The sequence below is a fragment of the Ochotona princeps genome, chromosome 23 (assembly GCF_030435755.1).
Source record: "Ochotona princeps isolate mOchPri1 chromosome 23, mOchPri1.hap1, whole genome shotgun sequence".
Classification (NCBI taxonomy): Eukaryota; Metazoa; Chordata; class Mammalia; order Lagomorpha; family Ochotonidae; genus Ochotona; species Ochotona princeps.
The window spans coordinates 34,760,954-34,780,537 of record NC_080854.1 but is presented as its reverse complement, the minus strand read 5'-3'; the positions used below and the strand labels follow the sequence as shown (position 1 = coordinate 34,780,537).

Genomic DNA, 19,584 nt, shown 5'->3' with positions numbered 1-19,584 from the left:
AATGCTGGTGGTTGGAGCCCACACGATGGCCAGTGGCTAAATCCTCACCTTACGTCCGTCAGGATCCCATATGGGTGCCGGTTCCTGTCCCAGCTGCTCCACTTCCCATCTGGTTCCTTGTGACCTGGAAGCAGTCGAGGATGGCCCAAAGCCTGGTACCCTGCCACCCATATGGGAGACCCAGAAGAAGCTCCTGGCTTCGCATGGGCTCAGTTCTGGCTATTGGTGGCCGCTTGGAGAGTGCATCAGTCAGCGGATGGAAGATCTTTCTCTTTCTTTCCCCTTCTTTCTGTAAATCTGCCTTTCCAATAAAAATAAATCTTTGAAAAAATAAAAGGTGGTTTCAGGTACCTTTAATTTTTTTTTTTTTTTTTTTTGGAAAAAACAGAGTGACAGGGAGATGGTGGGGGGAGGGAGTGAGCTCTTCAGTGTATCTGTTCACTGTCCAGATGCCTCTGAGAGCCAGGGCTGTGGGAGGTGGCAGCCAGTGGCTCTTTCTGGGTCTCTGTTATGGATGGCAGGAACCCAAACACTTGACTCTCTGGTGCCTCCCAGGTGCACTGGCCGGATCAGAGGGTAAGGCGGGACTTGATGCTGGACACTGTGGTGGAGAGCTGGCCTCCCAAACAGCACCACATCACCTGCCCCTTGCTCTCTGCCCCAGCTCTGCTCAGTGCCTCAGCTGAAGGGTACCTGGTAGGGAAATGTGGAGGGACTTTGTGAATCTCTTAGCTTTGTAAGACAAACCAGCATAAGGGTTTGCCAAGGATGTTTTAATTAAGGGTGAAAATCAAAGTGGGAGATTTAGAGGCGATGCTGATCTGAAATTTTGGATACCTAGTGGCAGCTTCCTGGAATCTGAAGTCCTTTGTAGAGGACGAGGGTGGGGGCTGGGGTGGTCTCCTTCTGAAGCTGAAACTGGACTCACCAGTGGGAGTCCCACTTGATTCACAATGGACCATTGCCTCTGGCCCCCCTTGTGGGCAGTACGCAACTTCTCTTGCTGGTAGAGAGATTAGTGTGGCTAATTGGTAACTATGGATACTTAACCACTAAGTGAGCCTGAACTTTTGGTGTCCCTCAGCTGTGATAGTTGGCACCCAATTACCTAATACAGCATGTCTGGGATGGTGCTGCCTGGATTTCTTTGCTCCTGTCCCATAGGGCTTGACCCTCTAATGCATTAGTGATGGGAATCAGGGTAACGAGGAGTTCCAGAAAGAGGACAGGTTAGTAGTGTTCTGAAGGCTATCCCTGTGCACTTGCCCACCTGATCGGCACTTGGCCTTGGTGGATAACCAGGAAGATGGTTTAAGCTAAAGTCATGGCCAAGTTTCTGTATGTGGGGTAGAAGCTGTAAACAGCTAGCAGGCTACAAGGATGGTTCGCTTTGGAGCTGTGGTGTCATTTACCCCTTGTTGAAGGACAGACAGATGTCCTTGGAACTGCTTGGGGCTTGTGGCGAGGGTGAGGGGCTCTCCTCTGTACCGACACATTGGCCCTGGGCTCTCTGCTTCTGCTTCGGACAGCCCTGGGTGGGTTCTGTCTGCCTGAGTTGAGCCCACCCCTCTGCTTCCAGTTTCTTGTTCTGTTTGGGTGAGGTGCCTCCTCAAAGGAGTGTCTCCTATGCTTGTCCCTGTGTTGTAGTGTTAAACCCTCATTTATGCTGTGTGGAATTCAAACTGAGTTTAATTAGAACAATAAACCAGTAGTTACTGGAGTTTGAAACTGTTAGGACACTATTGGTGACCTGATTTTTGTTTCTGTTCAATAAATGAAAATGTGGTTTTAAATAAAATCAGTTGTTATTGTTACCTGCAACTTTATTTACAAAGTTCTCCCATGTAAGAACAACCTTTAAAAATTCTTAAAGGAAGTTTTAAGATTTTACATATACACATATCAGTCATAATCTTCAGCTTTGTATGCAATTGATTAATATTTTGCCAGATGATAGTATTTACCAAATTAAAAAAAGTATTTTGGAGTTTTTTTTAAAGTTATAGTTCATGATTGTTTCATTTTCTTTTCCATTATCAGACATTTGTAGAGTGTGTCGATCAGAAGGAACGCCTGAGAAGCCTCTGTATCATCCTTGTGTATGTACTGGCAGTATTAAATTTATCCATCAGGAATGGTAAGTTACACTGAGAAGATTTGTAAATCTCAACGTTTTGTCATCTATGTAATTAGAATGATCGTTTTAAGAAACTATAACTTTTAAAACTCTTAAAATATTGAAAAAGGAACTGTCTGTAGTTCTTAATGCCATGCCTGTTATTTTGGTGGATGACCTAGGTGCAATTGAGTTCCCTTTTGTTATTTCTACTGTGGAGAGCTTGTTTTTGGACATTGGAAGCTTACTTTTCTGGTTTTGTTTGCATCGTGGCTTAAATTTATGAAATACTTTTATCACAAGGAAACCAGTTTAAGTCTTTGCCAGGAAGCCTTGAGGTGGAATATTATCATGCAGATGAGGAAACAAAGCTCAAGACGCACTGTTTTCTGATCCCTGTTAGAACTGATGTGACTGCCTGGAGAGTCTTCTGTACTTATTTAATGTGAGGAGTTATAAGTTACCATTTAGATGAATTGGCTCTTCATAGTAAGATTGTCAGTATTTTTGGTAGCATTGATACATTGTTTTGTGTTTTTTACTTTTAGAAGGGATTTATGAAAAGTTAATGTTTTAAGTTTGAAATTGTCAGAATTAAAAAATTTGGAATTGTCAAAATTGTGAAAGCTCTGTAATATGTAGAGCTTAATGCAAGCAACATTAGTTTTCAATGAAACCTTAATGCTTCTTGTTTGTAAGCTGTTCTTAAGAGTATATTTGTAATTGCAGCTTAGTTCAGTGGCTGAAACACAGTCGAAAAGAATACTGTGAATTATGCAAGCACAGATTTGCTTTCACACCAAGTAAGTTCTTTAGAAGCTTTCAGTGTGTGTGTGTGTGTGTGTGTGTGTGTGTTGTTATTACTGGCAGCAGTAAGTGTTCAGTCATTTATTTTAGAGTTTTATTTATTTATTTGAAAGGCAGAGTTAAAAGGATTCACTGCTAGTTCACTCCCCAGTTGGCCACAGTGACCATAGGTGGGCCAGTCTATGCCCAGGAGCCTCCTTGGGTGTCCCCCCCACAGCCCCCACCCACTGCCCCCTACCCGTGGAGCACTGTTATGCTAGATGAGGAGTGTAGCAGACCCTGCCCCATGGGATGCCAGCATCTCTTCACCCATCATGCCATAGCTCTAGCCTCTAGCCTACGTTTTAGTAATTTTGGAGCAAGCATTTTCAGCTTCATTGCCTTTGGTAATAATGCAGTTCCATTTAGGAGAATATTTTTAAGAACTCATCGTTTAGCATAACCCTGTTATTTTGTAGATTCTATTTTTGCTTTTATTTTTAGGCTTGTAATTATAGACAGGGCCAAGCATCTACAGAGGTGTACATAATGAGCCTACATGTACCTATCACCCTGTTTTGCCCACTTTCAACTTTTTTTTTTAAATACTGCCAATATTAACAATGTCTTAATATTGTTGACGGGGGCAGGGGTGTCAGTTTTTCCTAGTCTATATTTTGTGCATCTCCCAGATTTTATGCTGTGGGAAAACATTTTTTTTCTGGGAATCTATACTCTGTCATTTTCATTATGTATTATTTTTATAATTCCTGTCTTTTATTCTCTTAAAAATATATAATTTATTTTTGATGATGTTTACAGAGTTGAGAAGGATGTGTGCCTGTGTGGACCACGGATTAGGGTAGAGAGGATCAAGGAATGGGGGAAAGTGGATGAGACAGCTGCTTCCAATTTTTTTTCCCTGTATTTGGGGAATGCAGCCCAACCACATCAATACTGGGGGGTGTGGGGGATGGCCCCTAATCTCATCCCGGGGTTCCCCACTGTGGAGCGTGTTCTGAGCACACTGCTTAAGTAGCTCTGGTAGTTCTGAGATGCTGTTGGTTTCACTGCTCCAAGGTTGAGGAAATCCTTCCCAGGGCCATTGGCTGACGTAGTTCACCTTAGAACTATGCGGTGGCCTGGTGGCTGAAGTCCTCTCCTTGAATGTGCCAGGATGCCATATCGGCGCCGGTTCTAATCCCAGTGACCCACTTCCCATCCAGCTTCCTGCTTGTGGCCTGGGAAAGCAGTCGAGTACAGCACAAAGGGTTGGGACCCTGCACCTGTGTGGGAGCCCCGGTAGAAGCTCTTGACTTCAGCCTGGCTCAGCTCTGGCTGTTGCAGTCACTTGGGGAGTGAATCAGCGGATGGAAGATCTTCCTCTCTGTCTCTCCTTCTCTCTGTATATCTGACTTTGCAATAAAAATAAATCTTTTTAGAAAAATACTCTTGTGATTTATAATTCTGTAAATATCTCATTATGTGTCTCTAAACAGTAAGGGTTCTCTTTAAAAACGTAACTCCAAAACAATTATAGAGATTAAAGAAAAATTAACAGCAGTGGCCTTGGTTTCCAATACTGTTAAAATATGAATTCGCTTCCATGGGATTTTCGTTAACATTTCAGCTAGTATTTATAAATACTTGGTATTTTACAGGTCTTTAAAATTTTAATAATTCTTGTGCCTATTAAAATTTGATATTCACCCAAATTAGAGGATTATAATGGCATGTTATTAATAATTTGAGGTATTGCTCATTTTGGGATTCTTCCCTGTCACAAATTTGGTTCCTGAGTTGATTGGCTTTAAAAAACAAAACAGAAACAACATAGCTGCTCAGTATGCATGTCATAAATTAGTGATGGCTTTACTTTGTTTTATATGATAATTGTAATTGGTTAAAGATATGACATTATTACTTTTGGAGTAACACTTAGTATCAAAAATTACAGTTGTATTTGTAGTATTACCTTTTCAGTAGTGCGTAAAGGTACTGTTATTAAGGTATATAGCCAATTAAGACCAGGTGCATGTCTTCATGAAGCTTGAGATATTCATGTGGTTTTCATTTTGACTCCAATAAAAGCATGTTTTGTACATTTTAGTTTTAATTGCAATCATATGCTGTTTCCTTAGGAACAGTTATTAATGGTTAATGACTTGCTCTTGTATAGGGAATAGTCCGTTGAAGTCAGTGGTCTGTGTAGTTGAGTTGTCAAAAGTTACCTCTTGCTAATTGCTTCCTGTATGTGGGTGTTAGTTTATGGCAGTGCTTTTAAAGTTTCTCAAAGTTTGATTTTTAAAATATTTATGTATGAGAGCTTTTGCTTAGGTCTCCGTGGAGAAAGAGTTGTTTAGAGTTTCTTTCTCAGTTACCTGTTACAGAGAACATACGCCGTGGTTTTTATTGAAAGTATTTTTTAAAAATCTTTGTAAGACATGACCAAATTATTCTGTGAGTATGTTGAGTATGTTGCAGGGGATTTGGGGATGCCTGACATTGTCACGGGGAGATTCGGCTGTGTGTGTGAACATGGGACGGTGTGGGTGGTTTATTTGCTATCGTGTGAAATGACTCTGCTGTTTGAATGCTTGGTCTCATGCTTATAATTTAAGAAGTTCTTAATATAATTCGTCCCTCTGTTCTTGTTTGCTTCATCTGATTTTTTATAGTGCAGAAAACTAAGTATGCTATTTAAATGCTAACACGTGCAGTTAGCACTGTGTGAGAGTCAGGACTGAATGAGGGCTGTGAGCTTCTACTGAATCCTTTTTCCTGCCTAAAGCTCTTTTTTGTTGCTTGCTGCATCTTCCATGTTATTTGCTTTACAAATGACTTTTCTTGGGCAAATGGGATGTTACTGTAAGTATTTGATTCACATTTTTAATATGAAAATTTTAAGAATAATACAGATATAGAAAGTTAATGTAGTTAGTTTTACATGTGTATTTTATTATTGCATTTTAAAAGATTAATGAAATTATATGCCCCCCTTTATTTCTTTTTATAGTTTATTCTCCAGATATGCCTTCTCGGCTTCCAATCCAAGACATACTTGCTGGACTGGTTACAAGCATTGGCACTGCAATCCGATACTGGTTTCATTATACACTTGTGGCCTTCGCATGGTTGGGAGTTGTTCCTCTTACAGCATGTGAGTATTGGTGCATCTGATTGGGATGATTTAGATACTGTTTAGCCATTTATTTTTTTAAAATAAATATTTATTTTTATTGCAAAGTCAGATATATATAGAGAGGAGGAGAGACAGGAAGATCTTCCATCCGATGATTCACTCCCCAAGTAACCACAACGGCCGGTGCTACGCTGATCTGAAGCCAGGAGCCAGGAACTTTCTCCAGGTCTCCCATGCGGGTGCAGGACCCAAGGCCTTGGGCAGTCCTCGACTGCTTTCCCAGGACACAAGCAGGGAGCTGGATGGGAAGCAGGGCTGCCAGGATTAGAACTGGCGCCCATATGGGATCCCGGTGTGTTCAAGGAGAGGACTTTAGCCGGTAGGCCACGCCACCGGGCTCCTAGCCATTTATTATTATGAAGTAGTGATGCATTATTCTTATTTGAATTATGTCTAGTTTGGTGCTATATTGTCATGTGTTAGCAATGTTTCACTTAGAAAATATTCATCTGATCTGAGGTTTTAAGAAGTACTTTCTTGAATGTGGAAAAGAGAAGTAGAGCATATAGAGACAAATAATGAAAGTTCTTGGAAGCATTGAAAAAATAGAATCAGATGATGCTTAGAGGAAGCTCGGGTTGTGCCCCTTGAAGTACACTGGAGCTTTCCAAGGACTCCGGAATATGGATTTTTCTGAGCTTACCCCTTACTTTTACAAAGCTACTCACGGACGTAATGACGCTGAGGAAGGGGAGCGTGCCTCCAGACCCTGTGCGCACTCCAACCCTCAGCGGATCTCTCACAGGAATGCAGACTGCTGCTGGCAGAGGATACACACACAGGAAAATACTCTTGGAGTTGTGAATAAATATTAGTATCTTCATGTCTTCTTAAAATTAGCTTAATTGATCATGGAGATGAACCTCTTGAGAGATGGAGCAAATAGAATCGACACCATTGAGAAATAAATTAATGAACGAAAAGGCTGAACCCTAAGTGGTTTCCTCGGGTGTAATGCGGTAGAAGGAGCAGATAATTCCAAGTGTGAGCAGGCGCGTGTGCACGGGCACGCACTCACGTCAAGGGGTCTGTAAAGACAGGAGAAATTCAGAGAAGGAAAAGCAAAGGTTTTTGTTTTATATTTGACTGAATTATTCTTACTCTACAGAAATCAGATTTTAGGTAACAACCTGAAACTAAAATTCCAGGTGCATTTAAAAAAAAAGATTCATCTGTTTATTTGAAAAGTCGGGTGGTGGAAGCAGAGGTCTTGATCTGCTGGTTTATTCTCCAAATGGCTGTAACAGCCCGGAAGTTGATCCTGGCTTCCGTGTGGCTGGCAAGGGCATGAGCACTTGGCGCATCCCGTTACCTTCTCTAGCGCCTTAGCTCGTGGCTGGGCAGAAGCAGAGCAGCTGGCCCTCTGAAACGGGCTACTGGCCGGAAGCTGCGGCTTAAATCACAGTACTAGCTGGCCTCACAGACCATCTTAACATGGAAGATGCAACTGTACGCAAGTTCTTCTTTTTTTTTTTAAAGATTTATTTTATTTTTATTGGAAAGGCAGATATACAGAGAGGAGGAGAGACAGAGAGGAACATCTTCCATCTGATGGTTCACTCCCCAAGTGACCACAACAGCTGGAGCTGAGCCAGGCTGAAGCCAGGAGCCAGAAGCCAGGAGCTCTTCCGTGTCTCCCAAGCGGGTGCAGGGTCCCAAGGCCTTGGGCCATCCTCGAATGCTTTCCCAGGCCACAAGCAGGGAGCTGGATGGAAAGCAGGCTCACCCGGGTTAGAACCAGTGCACATATGGGATCCTGGTGCGTGCAAAGCGAGGACTTTAACCACTACACTATTGCGCCAGGCCCTGTAAGCAACTTCAGTTGCTTATTTCATTTTGGGGGAGGATTATTAAATGTTCTAGACATAGAAAAGTAGCATCAGGGCTGATGTTGTGACACAGCAAATTAAGATACAGCTTGTGACTCCGGCGTCTTAAACCACAGCTCTGGGTCAGGTCCAACTGCTTGGCTTCTAGTCCAGCTCCCTGCTAGTGTGCCTGCGAAAGCAAGAGATGATAGATGTCCCAAGTGTTTGGGACCATACTAACTGGGAGACCGCACATTCAGCTCAATGAATACCAAGCTGGTAAACCTTGACAAAACTTAGAGATTGGGGCTGATACCATGGCTCAACTGGCTAATCCTCCATATTCAAGCCCTAGTATCCCATATGGTTGCTGGTTTGTGTCCTGTCTGCTTCACTTCCTGTCTAACTCACTGCTTGTGGCCTGGGAAAGCAGTCAAGCTTGGCCCAAAGGCTTGGAACCCTGCACCTGCGTGAGATACCTGGAAGAAGCTCCTGGCTCCTGGCTCCTGGCTCCTGGCTTCAGCTCAGCTGCACTTGGGGAGTGAATCAGTGAATGGCAAAGCTTTCCCTTTCTGTCTCTCGTTTTCTTTGTAAATCTGTCTTTCCAATAAATTAAAAAAAAAAAATCTAAGAATTAAGTATTGTGAAAACATTGTTTTCAGTGGTTAGTTTTTGCTTGCCCATGTTTTTAAAAAATTGAAACTGAGTCATATAATAACTAAAAATGATTATTTTGGTGGCCTTCATGGAATTCCATGTTAAACCATGGTTTTATGATATGAGCTGTGTCTTTTTGGTAGGCCGCATCTACAAGTGCTTGTTCACTGGCTCCGTGAGCTCACTGCTGACCCTGCCACTGGACATGCTGTCGACGTGAGTATTGAAGCTGTGATGGGAGACGCGGTGCGGTGCTGTCATCACATGCTTGTATTGAGTTTTGTTAGAATCTGAAAATTATTTTGTTTTAAGGGCATATAATTCATGCCACTTATGTGGCAGTTACAGCTGTGGTACAAGTAGCTGAGATTACATGTAACTGATGTTTCTTTGAAACACACTGATTTTATTTTTAAGATTTATTTATTTATTTATTAATTTATAAGGCCTTGGGCCATCCTCGACTGCTTTCCCAGGCCACAAGCAGGGAGCTGGATGGGAAGTGGAGCTGCCGGGATTAGAACTGGCGCCCATATGGGATCCCGGCGCACTGAAGGCGAGGACGCTTAACCATTACGCTGTTGTGCCAGGCCCTGAAACACACTGATTTTAAATGAATGTCTTGTAATAGTGGAATGACTTTGTTGATCAGGCTGTTATATAATTGAATGTGTATATTATTTATATTTTAGTTTGTTGGAATGTGTGTTTTTAACATATACATGTGAGCTGAAGTTTGTTTTTAAGATGTTTCCCGAGGTTATTGTAGGTGTTGAAGCTCATTTGCTGTAGTTCTTCTAGCGGGTTCTCCAGCTCACTTAACTGGACTGCTCCTTGATACCAAGGAAGGCTGGCTGCAGGCAGGCTTGGTTGTTTCATTCTATAATCCTCTGTTACTTTTTATAATTTGAAGAAATGAGCTGGCATTTCTGGAAGCATTTGTAACAAATTTTTTTATGAGTAATGTTTGAAATTTTACTTTAAAGTTCTTTAGTATCTTAATAACTTCTGTATGCAAGACAGAATTAAAACTGTTTTGGTGCATAAAATTTTGAAGCCTGTGTATAGCTTTTTCATTTTAAATTTAATTTTTTGGCGCATATTTTGTGATATTCATTTTTCTTTTGTTTGGATTTTATTTTTTATGGCTTGTTGGTTTTTTGTGTTTGTTTTTTGGTGATGCTCATTTTCTGACGCTCAGTTCTTTGAGTCCTCTCGGATGCATCATTACCAGTTGCTGCAACAACACAAAGTGTCTGAAAAACTAATGGCTTAAAGCAACCGTTTTTCACCTCTCTTCTCTCTTTGGGAGTTAGCAGTTTCTTGTGCGCTCAGCTGAGTTTTGGGACTTGTCTTGATTATTTCATGGCTTCTCCGGGAGCCCAGTTGGTCGGGGTGCTTTATGTAGTGGTTATGATGGCATTTTAAAAAGGTGAGTGCGGCAGATAGTGGGAGGGGTTAGGGTTCTTCTGATTTAGGGTTTTTTTTTTTTTCCCAGATGGTGTTGTCTTAGGGACCACAGCAGCTCAGAGTTCAGAACCACTGTGCTAGGGTCTTTCTGGTTGACGTTTCTTCAGCTTTCCTGTGGAAGAAAAATCACTCCATTACAATAGTAGATTTTCCTGTAGCAAGCTTTAATTATTGTGAAATCACAAACGTGAGCTAGGGAAGGATTGGCTTCTTTAGATAGGAGAACAGGGAGTCTTCTGAGCTTTCACATATATGATTACTTTATAGAGTTGCTGAAGGGTGAATATAATCATGGTGTATTTGCAGTTAATATCAAAGCTTGATTTGCTTTCCAATTTAAAAATTTCAGTGAAATGTAGACTTTGTCATACAGCGTAGCATATTAGTATCTCCAAGCTTTCATTTCTTTATTTTGTCATTAGTGTTATTTGTGGAGGAGATTAGGGATTTTTGCTAATGTGTGTGAGTTTAGGTATTATTAAGCGTATTTTTAAAGTTGAATGTGAAATGAAGAAAAGTAAGCATTGGACCTGAGCTGTGAACCTTAAGTAACTCATGTACATTAAGTCCTTGGCCTTTGTCAGGTATTAATTGCCTTTTTCATTTTTGCTTGCTGTCTTTTTCTTAGTCCTGTTCAAAATATAGATTGTGGATAACTAATTTGTATATCGTTCTGATTTTTTATGTTGTTATATAAGTTTATGTATATGTGATGCAAATATTTAAATATTGTGTTGGTCATTTATCACAAATAATTTGGAGAAACTGATTTTCACCCTAAAAGTTGTGATTTTGGGGGGGGCTTTTTTTTTTTCCTGAGATTTTGGTACGAACAAGGAATGTCATTTTTGGTTTCCTAATTTTAAGTGTTCCTTGAAGTAATTTTTGTAATTTTTTTTTAATAGGGAAAATTTGTTGGCAGATTGTTTGCAGGGTTGTTTCGTGGTGACGTGCACGCTGTGTGCGTTCATCAGCTTGGTGTGGCTGCGCGAGCAGATCGTCCACGGAGGAGCCCCGATTTGGTTGGAGCACGCCGCCCCCCCCTTCAACGCTGCCGGGCACCACCAAAATGAGGTAACCCCCACCTCCAACATGGGTGTTGGATGTGAGAGTATGATCACAGTGCGATCAAACCCTTCATGCCCCTTGCAAAGGATAGCAAAAAGTATGAAAAAGGAGGGAAATGTGCCAATTGGAAGATTGCCATTGTGACTTTACTCTTATTTTCTAGCCCCGTCGGGAGCAGTTTTAGGACTGTGCTGTAATGCTCTGTGCTGTGATTTTTATTACAAAGTCAGATACAGAGAGGAGGAGAGGAAGAGAGGAAGATCTTCCATCCGATGATTCACTCCCCAAGTGGCTGCAACAGCCGGTGCTGCGCCCATCCGAAGCCAGGAACCAGGAACCTCTTCTGGGTCTCCCACGCGGGTGCAGGGTCCCAAAGCTCTGGGCCGTCCTCGACTGCTTTCCCAGGCCACAGGCAGGGAGCTGGGTAGGAAGTGGAGCAGCCGGGATTAGAACTGGTGCCCATATGGGATCCCGGCGCGTTCAAAGCGAGGACTTTAGCCACTAGGCCACGCTGCCAGGCCCATGTAATTCTCTTGACTTGGTCTAACTGTTCAGCTTGGGCCTCTGGGCAGGATAGGAGCTTTGTGGGCATGCTCCTGATAGTGCATGTTACACGAAGGCAACTACTTCATCTCTGTGGAGGAATTTTCCTTGTGTAAAATGCCACACCTGCCCTGACAGGAGGAACAGTGTTGGTAAGAATCTGGTAGCTTTATTTTTAATTTTATGAGTGGTGTTGTGTTAGATGCTGCTTGCTAGAGTTGTCAAGAAGAGAAGAATCTACATTGATTTTTGCTACCTTACTGAAATATTCTGAGACCAAAAAGCCGCAAATTAGCTCTCTGGATATGAAAGCAGTATATACTTTACAGAATCTCCCTGTGAAATACTTAGCGATAGTTAATAGTTCTTTTTTTCTACAGAGTACATATTTTACTTGAAACCCATACACTGGCAGTGGACTGTAAACCCATACACTGATAGTGGACTTGTAGAATTTGTACTTTTGTCCTTGTACTTCATATTTAGAAACATTTTTTTTATTGATTACATTGCATTATGTGACAGTTTTATAGGCACTGGGATTCCCCCCGACCCTCTCCAACCCCCCCATGGTGGATTCCTCCACCTTGTTGCATTACCTCAGTTCAAATTCAGTTGAGATTCTTTCATTGCAAGCATCTGCCAAGCATAAAGTCCAGCATCTTATTGTCCAGATAAGTTCAACGGTTTCTTGGGGCATATTTAGAAACTTAATACAGCCTTTCCTTTAGAATCGTCATTCACAGCGTCAGAGTTGCTTCCACTGAACTGTTATTGTCACTTAAATACAATGATGGTTTGGCATGTGGCAGATGGCAGAACTTGAGAAGAGCCCCAAGGAGGGGATGCACTGTTGGGAACGGGTTGTGCCTGTGTACACAGCCTTACCTACCAAGCAGCAGCTGTCAGGTCACACTCGCCCATCACCCACACCGGGTAGCGGTCAGCAATCTCCTAGGAGCTGTAAGAGGTTTCCTTAGCAAGCCAGTCCGTGTCGGGATCAAAAGAAGTGACTGTGCCAGGCATGTACCACAGCAGTGGAGATGCTAGAACCATACATCAGCCTCCCGCCTAGGCTCAACACCCAGATCTGACACTGACTCCAGCTTTCCTGAAAAGGAGTGACCACCCAAGTACATGGGCTCCTGTTATCCTGCTGGGAGATCAGTCCCAGCTCCTGGTTTCAGCCCTGGACTGGTCCCTGGGCATCTGTGATGTAATTCCATCTCCCTGCTGCTGCTGCAGCAGATCCTAGGAGGCAGTGGTGATGTCTCCAATCATTGGGTTTCATGTGGGAACTCAGGATTGAGTTCCCAGCTCCCAGACTTTGGCGAAGTATTTTGGGATGACCAGTAGATAAGAATTCTGTTTCTTTCTGTTTCTTCCTCTCAAATGTAAAATAAAAAGGATTATCAAGTAATGTATGCAAAGTAGCCAGATCTGTAAATCTTTATGATGCTTTGTGAAATCATCATTTGTAGTTGATGCTGAATGAATTTTTGTACTATGAAGTGAGTTTATGCTTTCATATGCCAAGTTGATCTAAAATCAGAGGAACTTAGAAAAGATGACTTTGAAAGATACTGAGTTTTGAATTTTAGCAGTGTGTGTGTGGCTGGTTTTGTTGTGCAGAGTGCAGTTTGGATGCAGAGCGGGACTAAGTTGGCTGACTCTCTGGGCTGTTTTGTCCTGCAGGCTCCGGCGGGAGGGAACGGTGCAGAGAACGCTGCTGCCGAGCAGCCTGCCGACCCCCCGGCTGAGAACGCTGTGGTGGGCGAGAACCCTGAGGCACAGGAGGGTCAGGCCGAGGAGGAGGAGGAAGAGAACGAGGAGGAAGAGGACGCAGGCGTGGAGGATGTGGCGGACGCCAACAACGGAGCCCAGGGTAACTACTGTGTGCACACCCACACTTTTCTCTTCTGGACTGAATCCATTCTCTGCTTACATAGAGGAGGGAAGGACTGAAATGTTGAAATATTTATGTTTTCAAGGTCTGTTTCTGACCTCGTTTTACTCTTATTTTGTGCAATTGGTTTTTATGGTTTTATGTATACATGAGCTTTTTTTCTGTGGACACACATTTTGTGCTATATTTATTTTTTAAAACATATATTTTGATGGAAGAGGTTACACAGAGACAGGAAGGGAGAAACAGTTCTTTGTTCCACTGGTCCATTCCTTAAATGGCTGCCAGGGCCAGAGCTAGGCTAGTCTGAAGCTGGTAGGCAGGAGCTGCTTCAAATGCAGATCTCCCGTGTGGGTGTGAGGGCCCAAGGACTTGGGACTTTCTCGGCGGCTTTGCCCGGCTGCTAGCAGGGAGCAGGATGGAAGGGGAGCAGCCAGGGCATGAACTGGTGTGCGAATGGGATGAGGGTACCTCGGACTGAGGATGAAGATGCTATACCACCGTGCTGCCCCTGTTTTGTGCTTTAAAATCCTACTTTTATTTGGGACTTTTTTGGGAAAGATTTTCTTTTTTAAAGATTTACTTTTATTGAAAAGGCAGATTTAAGAGGCAGAGACAGAGAGAAGGATCTCTCATCTATTGGTTCACTCCCCAAAAGGCCGGAACGGCCAGAGCTGAGCTGGTTTGAAGCCAGGAGCTTCTTCTGGGTCTCTCATGTGGGTGCATGGTCCCAAGGCTTGGGCCATCCTCTACTGCTTCCCAGGCCACAAGCAGGGAGCTGGATGGGACGTGGAACAGCCTGGACATGAACCAGCGACCATATGGGAAGCCCAGCATTTGCTAGAGGAAGATTAGCCACCTGAGCCATCGTACTATCCTAAAGATTTTTTTTTTTAAGGCATAGTTAGAAGAAAGGGCGGGGATGGGGGAGTGGGTGGGGAGAGAGCACAAATGAGAGCTTACATCCACTGGTTCACTCCTGAAATGGTCAGAAGCCAGAAGCCAAAACCTTCTTCCAGGTCTCTGATCTGGGTGTAGGAACCAAGCATTGGACCATGTTCAGCTGTTTTTCCCAGACCATTAACAGGAAGCTGCATTGAAATTGGTGCAGCTGACTTCATATTAAAGTTAGAATAAAGCCTACTTTTTAAAAATGAGTTTTATTCATATTGGCCCTCCTTGTTTGCTTCTCCCTGTCCATGTATATTGCATTAGTCCAACTTTTCAAATTGGAAAAGGGCTTCTTCAAGTGCGATGCTGCAGGCCAAGTGATGCTCATCCAGCTTTTCAGGTTTTGCGATGTAAACTCTGTGGTGTGAGGTCTGGTTCAAGACTGAGTCTGCAGCCCGCCCTCAGTGCTCACTGCCTCGGCTTCCCTCCTCCCGCCACGGCATCTTCTGTTGACACCCTGCCCCGTCTCTGGGTTGACTCAGCACTGCGGATATTTGAATGTCTTGTGGTGTTTATGAGCAGAATCACAGATCTTGTGATTTAGGGAAGAAATAGGAAATGTACATTGTCATAAGTGTATTGTAAGGTGAATGGGGAGACACCAGTTTTACATGGTGTGTCCTCAGAAGCATTTGAAGCAGGCCTTGACGGATGGGCGTCGAGGTGTAATGGAGCAAGGGCCCTTTGCAGGGAAGGCAGAGCTGGAGAGCACAGCCTGCTGCTGCCGAGAGGCTGGCGTCCCTCTCTCTGGCCGTCCCTCCCTCTGGCCGTCCCTCCCTCTGGCCGTCCCTCTCTCTGGCCGTCCCTCTCTCTGGCCGGGGCTGCAGCTCCTCACTGCACTGCCTCCGCCCAGCACCGCCTTTGCAGTGCGTTCCTAAAGGAAACCCATGCTCTGTGAGAAGCGGATCCCCGACTACACTTCATACTTTGTCTTCTACTGCCCTCCTTGTTACTCCTTGTTCTCTGGCTTCCCTCCTTTTTTCTTTCTTTTTTTTTTTTTTAAGATTTATTAATTTTATTACAAAGTCAGATATACAGAGAGGAGGAGAGACAGAGAGGAAGATCTTCCATCCGATGATTCACTCCCCAAGTGAGCGCAACAGCCAGTGCTGTGCCAATCCAAAGCCAGAAGTCAGCAGCTCTTCCAGGTCTCCCATGTGGGTGCAGGGTCCCAAGGCTTTGAACCATCCTTGACTGCTTTCTCAGACCACAAGCAGGGAGTTTGATGGGAAGCGGGGCTTCCGGGATTAGAACTGGCAGCCATATGGGATCCTGGCGTGTGCAAGGCAAGGACTTTAACCAATACGCTATCGTGCCGGGCCCTTCCCTCCTTTTTTCAAATCCACCAAATTCATTCCTTAGAGAGCTGTTGAATTCTTTTGTTTCACATGTCCCTATTTATTTCCTGCTTAACATAATATAGCATGACCTTTTTTATATCCATATTATTCATATATATATAAATTGATTTTTTGTTACCTAATACATCCAATGTGAAAAAAATTATTCAAATGGTTTAGAGTCACAACAACATTATAAGAATACTTAATTACAAAGGGTGGCTTTTATGATGTGTGGCTGGAGTTCCCTCAGTAATTTTTGAACTGCACCTGTATTTCCAGATGACATGAACTGGAATGCTTTGGAATGGGATCGTGCTGCAGAAGAACTCACATGGGAAAGAGTGAGTGGCAGTCATCCTTCCTGAGATAACTTCCTTCGCGAGGCAGGATTTCTGTTTCTAGAGAAAATGAAGTGATATGCTGTTTGCAGTGAAAATATTGTGATGCTGATGGCATTTCCTGTCTTCTGGCTTTTAACATAAACTTTGCCCCATGTAGGGAATATTTCACTTGACATTGTGGGATTTTGAAGAAATGAGTAAAAATTTAAGTAGCATTTTTGGGTAGGATGGGCCCATGTATTTGGGCCATCTTTTTTTTTTTTTTCCTGAAGCCAGGAGCCTCTTCCAGATCTCCCACGTGGGTGCAGAATCCCAAGGCTTTGGGCAGTCCTCTACTGTTTTCCCAGGCCAGAAGCAGGGAGCTGAATGGGAAGTAGAACAGCTGGGATATGAACTGGCACCCATATAGGATCCCAGGCATGCAAGGTGAGGATTTAGCCACTAGGCTAATGTGTTGGGCCCTTAAGTAGTATTTTTACACTTTAGTTCTCATTATGTCTTGACTGGCTTTTACCTAATGTAAAAATTCAGCTCAAGAAAAAAATCCTTTGTTTTATAATTATAGATTTGGCATTAAAAATTTTTGCGTTAAAGGAAACCTAAAATAGAAAAAATTTCAGAGTTTTTTAAAGATTTATTTTTACTTGAAACAGTTAACACATCAGGTAGGAAAGAAGGAGATAGGAAAAGGGGGGTGGGGAGAGAATGAGAGAGAAAGAGAAGACGAAGAACCAGCTGCTGCTTCACTCCCCAGTGGCCGTAGTGACTGAAGCCGAGCTGATCTGAAACCATGAGCCAGGAGCTTCTTCCAGGTCTCCAGCGTGGATGCAAGGGCCCAAGGGCTGAGCCATCCTCTGCTGCTTTCCCAGGCCATAAGCAGGGAGCTGCATGGGAAGTGGAGCAACCTGGGACTTGCACTAGTCCCCATATAGGATGCCAACACCATATTTGGAAATTTATTCCACTGTGCCTTGGTGCTGGCCCTGTAAACATTTTTTAAAGGAAGTTTTCATTTATTGAAATAAAGAAATAGGTATTTCCCATGTGTTGGTTCACATCACAGAAGCCCAGGGACCAGTCCAGGGCTGAAACCAGGAGCTGGGACTGATCTCCCAGCAGGATAACAGGAGCCCATGTACTTGGGTGGTCACTCCTTTTCAGGAAAGCTGGAGTCAGTGTCAGATCTGGGTGTTGAGCCTAGGAGGGAGGCTGATGTATGGTTCTGGCATCTCCACTGCTGTGGTACATGCTTGATCCTTTCCCTTTATTTATTTATTTTTTTTTTGGAGGCAGAAACAGCAGATATTTTACTCTCTGGAAATAATAGGCAGTATTGGAAAGTATTGGGTGAAGACTTTGTTTAAATATATTGAAGGGAAATGAGCCTTTTTGATATGTTGGTGCAGGAAATATTGTTACATCTTGAGTTAATGTGTATCATTTGTTTATTTTAGATGCTAGGACTCGATGGGTCACTCGTTTTTCTGGTAAGTAAAGCTAGTTAGTTTTTGAAGGTCATTTATTTTACGGGTAGAATGCCCCAGAAAAGGGAGAGCACAAGTGTGCATCTCCACCCACTGGTTTGTGCCCTGATGGCCAGGGCTAGTCCAGGCTGATTCTCGCAGTGGTCACACCTCCTGTCCTGCTGCAGCCAAGCAGCTTGTTCGTGTTTGACCCCGGAGAGCCCAGGCTGACCTGGAAGCTGATCTCACTCATCTTTACCCCACTGCTCTTGGTTAGTAAAGATCAGCACCTGTACAGGAAACGCAATCCTTTGCTTTTTAAAAAAAGATTTACTTGTTTGTATTTCAAAGCCAGATTCACAGAGAGGAGGAGAGACAGAAAGATTTTCTATTTCCCAAGTGGTCGCAGTGGCCCGAGCTGAGCTGATCCAAACCCAGGAGCCAGGAGCTCTTCGGGTCTCCCACGCAGGTGCAGGGTCCCAAGGCTTTGGGCTGTCCTCCACTGCTTTCCCAGGCCACAGATAGGGAGCTGGGAGGGAAGTGGAGCAGCCTGGACACCAGCCGGTGCCGGTATGGGATCCTGGTATGAACAAGGCTAGGACTTTAGATACCATACTACTGCATTGGGCCTGCAGAGGAGCAATTCTTTAAAGGACTTATTCTCGAAAAGAAATGTTTCAGGTTGTATAATATAAAATTACTTGCTAAAGATTTATTTACTTATTTAAGTTGGACTTAGGACAGAGAGAGGGATTGATAAATGTTCCATCCTCAGGTTTACTTCCCAAATGGCAGCAACAGTCAGGGCTGGGCCAGGCCGCAGCCAGGAGCTTCAGTGCGTCTTCGCTATGGGTGCGCTTGGGCCCTCTTCCAGATAACAAGTGTGGTGGACAGTGCCTGTATTTTATGTCAGTTTGCAGGCTACAGCTTAGCTCCCCCCCCACAATGCTAGTCCTTAGCATTTATCTTCCTTCCTTTTAGAAAACAATTTATTTATTTTATTTGAAAGAGTAACAGAGGAAGAGTGTGAGGGACAGACAGAAAGATCTTGGATTTGTTGGTTTACTCTCCAAATGGTCGCAGTGGCCAAAGTTGGGCTGATCTGATGCAGGGAGCAGGAACTTCTTTCTGGTCTCCAGTTAGATGCAGGGGCCCAAAGCTTGGCTCATTCTTCACTGCTTTCCTGAACCATCAGTAGAGAGCTGGATGGAAAGTGGAGTAGCTGGGGCATGACCTGGTGTCTATATCAAATGCCAGCAATTGCAGCCATTAGATTAGCTAGTTGAGCTATTGTGCTGGCCCAAGAATTTTTATTTCTTTTTTTTTTTTAAAGCTGTTTATTATTTTTCTTGGAACGTCATTTACAGAGAGAAGGAGAGACAGAAAGATCTTTATCTGCTGGTTTGCTCCCCAAGTGGTCGTAACAGCTAGAGCTGAGCCGATCCAAAGCCAGAAGCCAGGAACTTCTTCTGGGTTTCCAACGCGGGTGCAGGGTTCCAAAACCTCGGACCATGCTTGACTGCTTTCCCAGGCCACAAGCAGGGAGCTGGTTGGGGAGCAGGGCTGCCAGGATTAGAACCGGCGCCCATATGAGATCCCGACAAGTGAAAGGCGAGGACTAGCCACTAGGCTACTGTGCCAGGGCCAATAATGTGGGAATGTGATTTAATGAATTTCTGGGGAAGGTTTGTTCGCAGTGTGGACGGTATTATTTGTTCACGAATGCATTCATATTTGCCTCATTCATTTCTCATAAATGAATAACAAAAGTCATTAATGAAGTAGTAGTGTTGATCCAAAACCTTTTTAATTATTGACAAAACTGCTGATGACTTCATTGCTTCAGTGAAAAATATTTAGTATGTAGCATGTGCCAGCTGCTGTGATAGTTGTCCGAGGACTAAGAGGCAAATGAAACAGGTTCCTGTTC

General features: G+C 43.5%; 1 protein-coding gene across 1 annotated transcript in view; it reads left to right on the top strand.

The window, feature by feature from the left end:
* MARCHF6 (membrane associated ring-CH-type finger 6) overlaps nucleotides 1-19,584 on the top strand; it is a 59,690-nt gene that overhangs the window by 10,936 nt on the left and 29,170 nt on the right. The window contains exons 2-9 of the mRNA XM_058679979.1: nucleotides 2,041-2,137; nucleotides 2,846-2,919; nucleotides 5,919-6,062; nucleotides 8,713-8,785; nucleotides 10,945-11,113; nucleotides 13,346-13,535; nucleotides 16,130-16,191; nucleotides 17,646-17,678. Of these exons, the coding sequence (XP_058535962.1) occupies nucleotides 2,041-2,137; nucleotides 2,846-2,919; nucleotides 5,919-6,062; nucleotides 8,713-8,785; nucleotides 10,945-11,113; nucleotides 13,346-13,535; nucleotides 16,130-16,191; nucleotides 17,646-17,678 (842 nt within the window). The remainder of the gene's footprint in view (nucleotides 1-2,040; nucleotides 2,138-2,845; nucleotides 2,920-5,918; nucleotides 6,063-8,712; nucleotides 8,786-10,944; nucleotides 11,114-13,345; nucleotides 13,536-16,129; nucleotides 16,192-17,645; nucleotides 17,679-19,584) is intronic.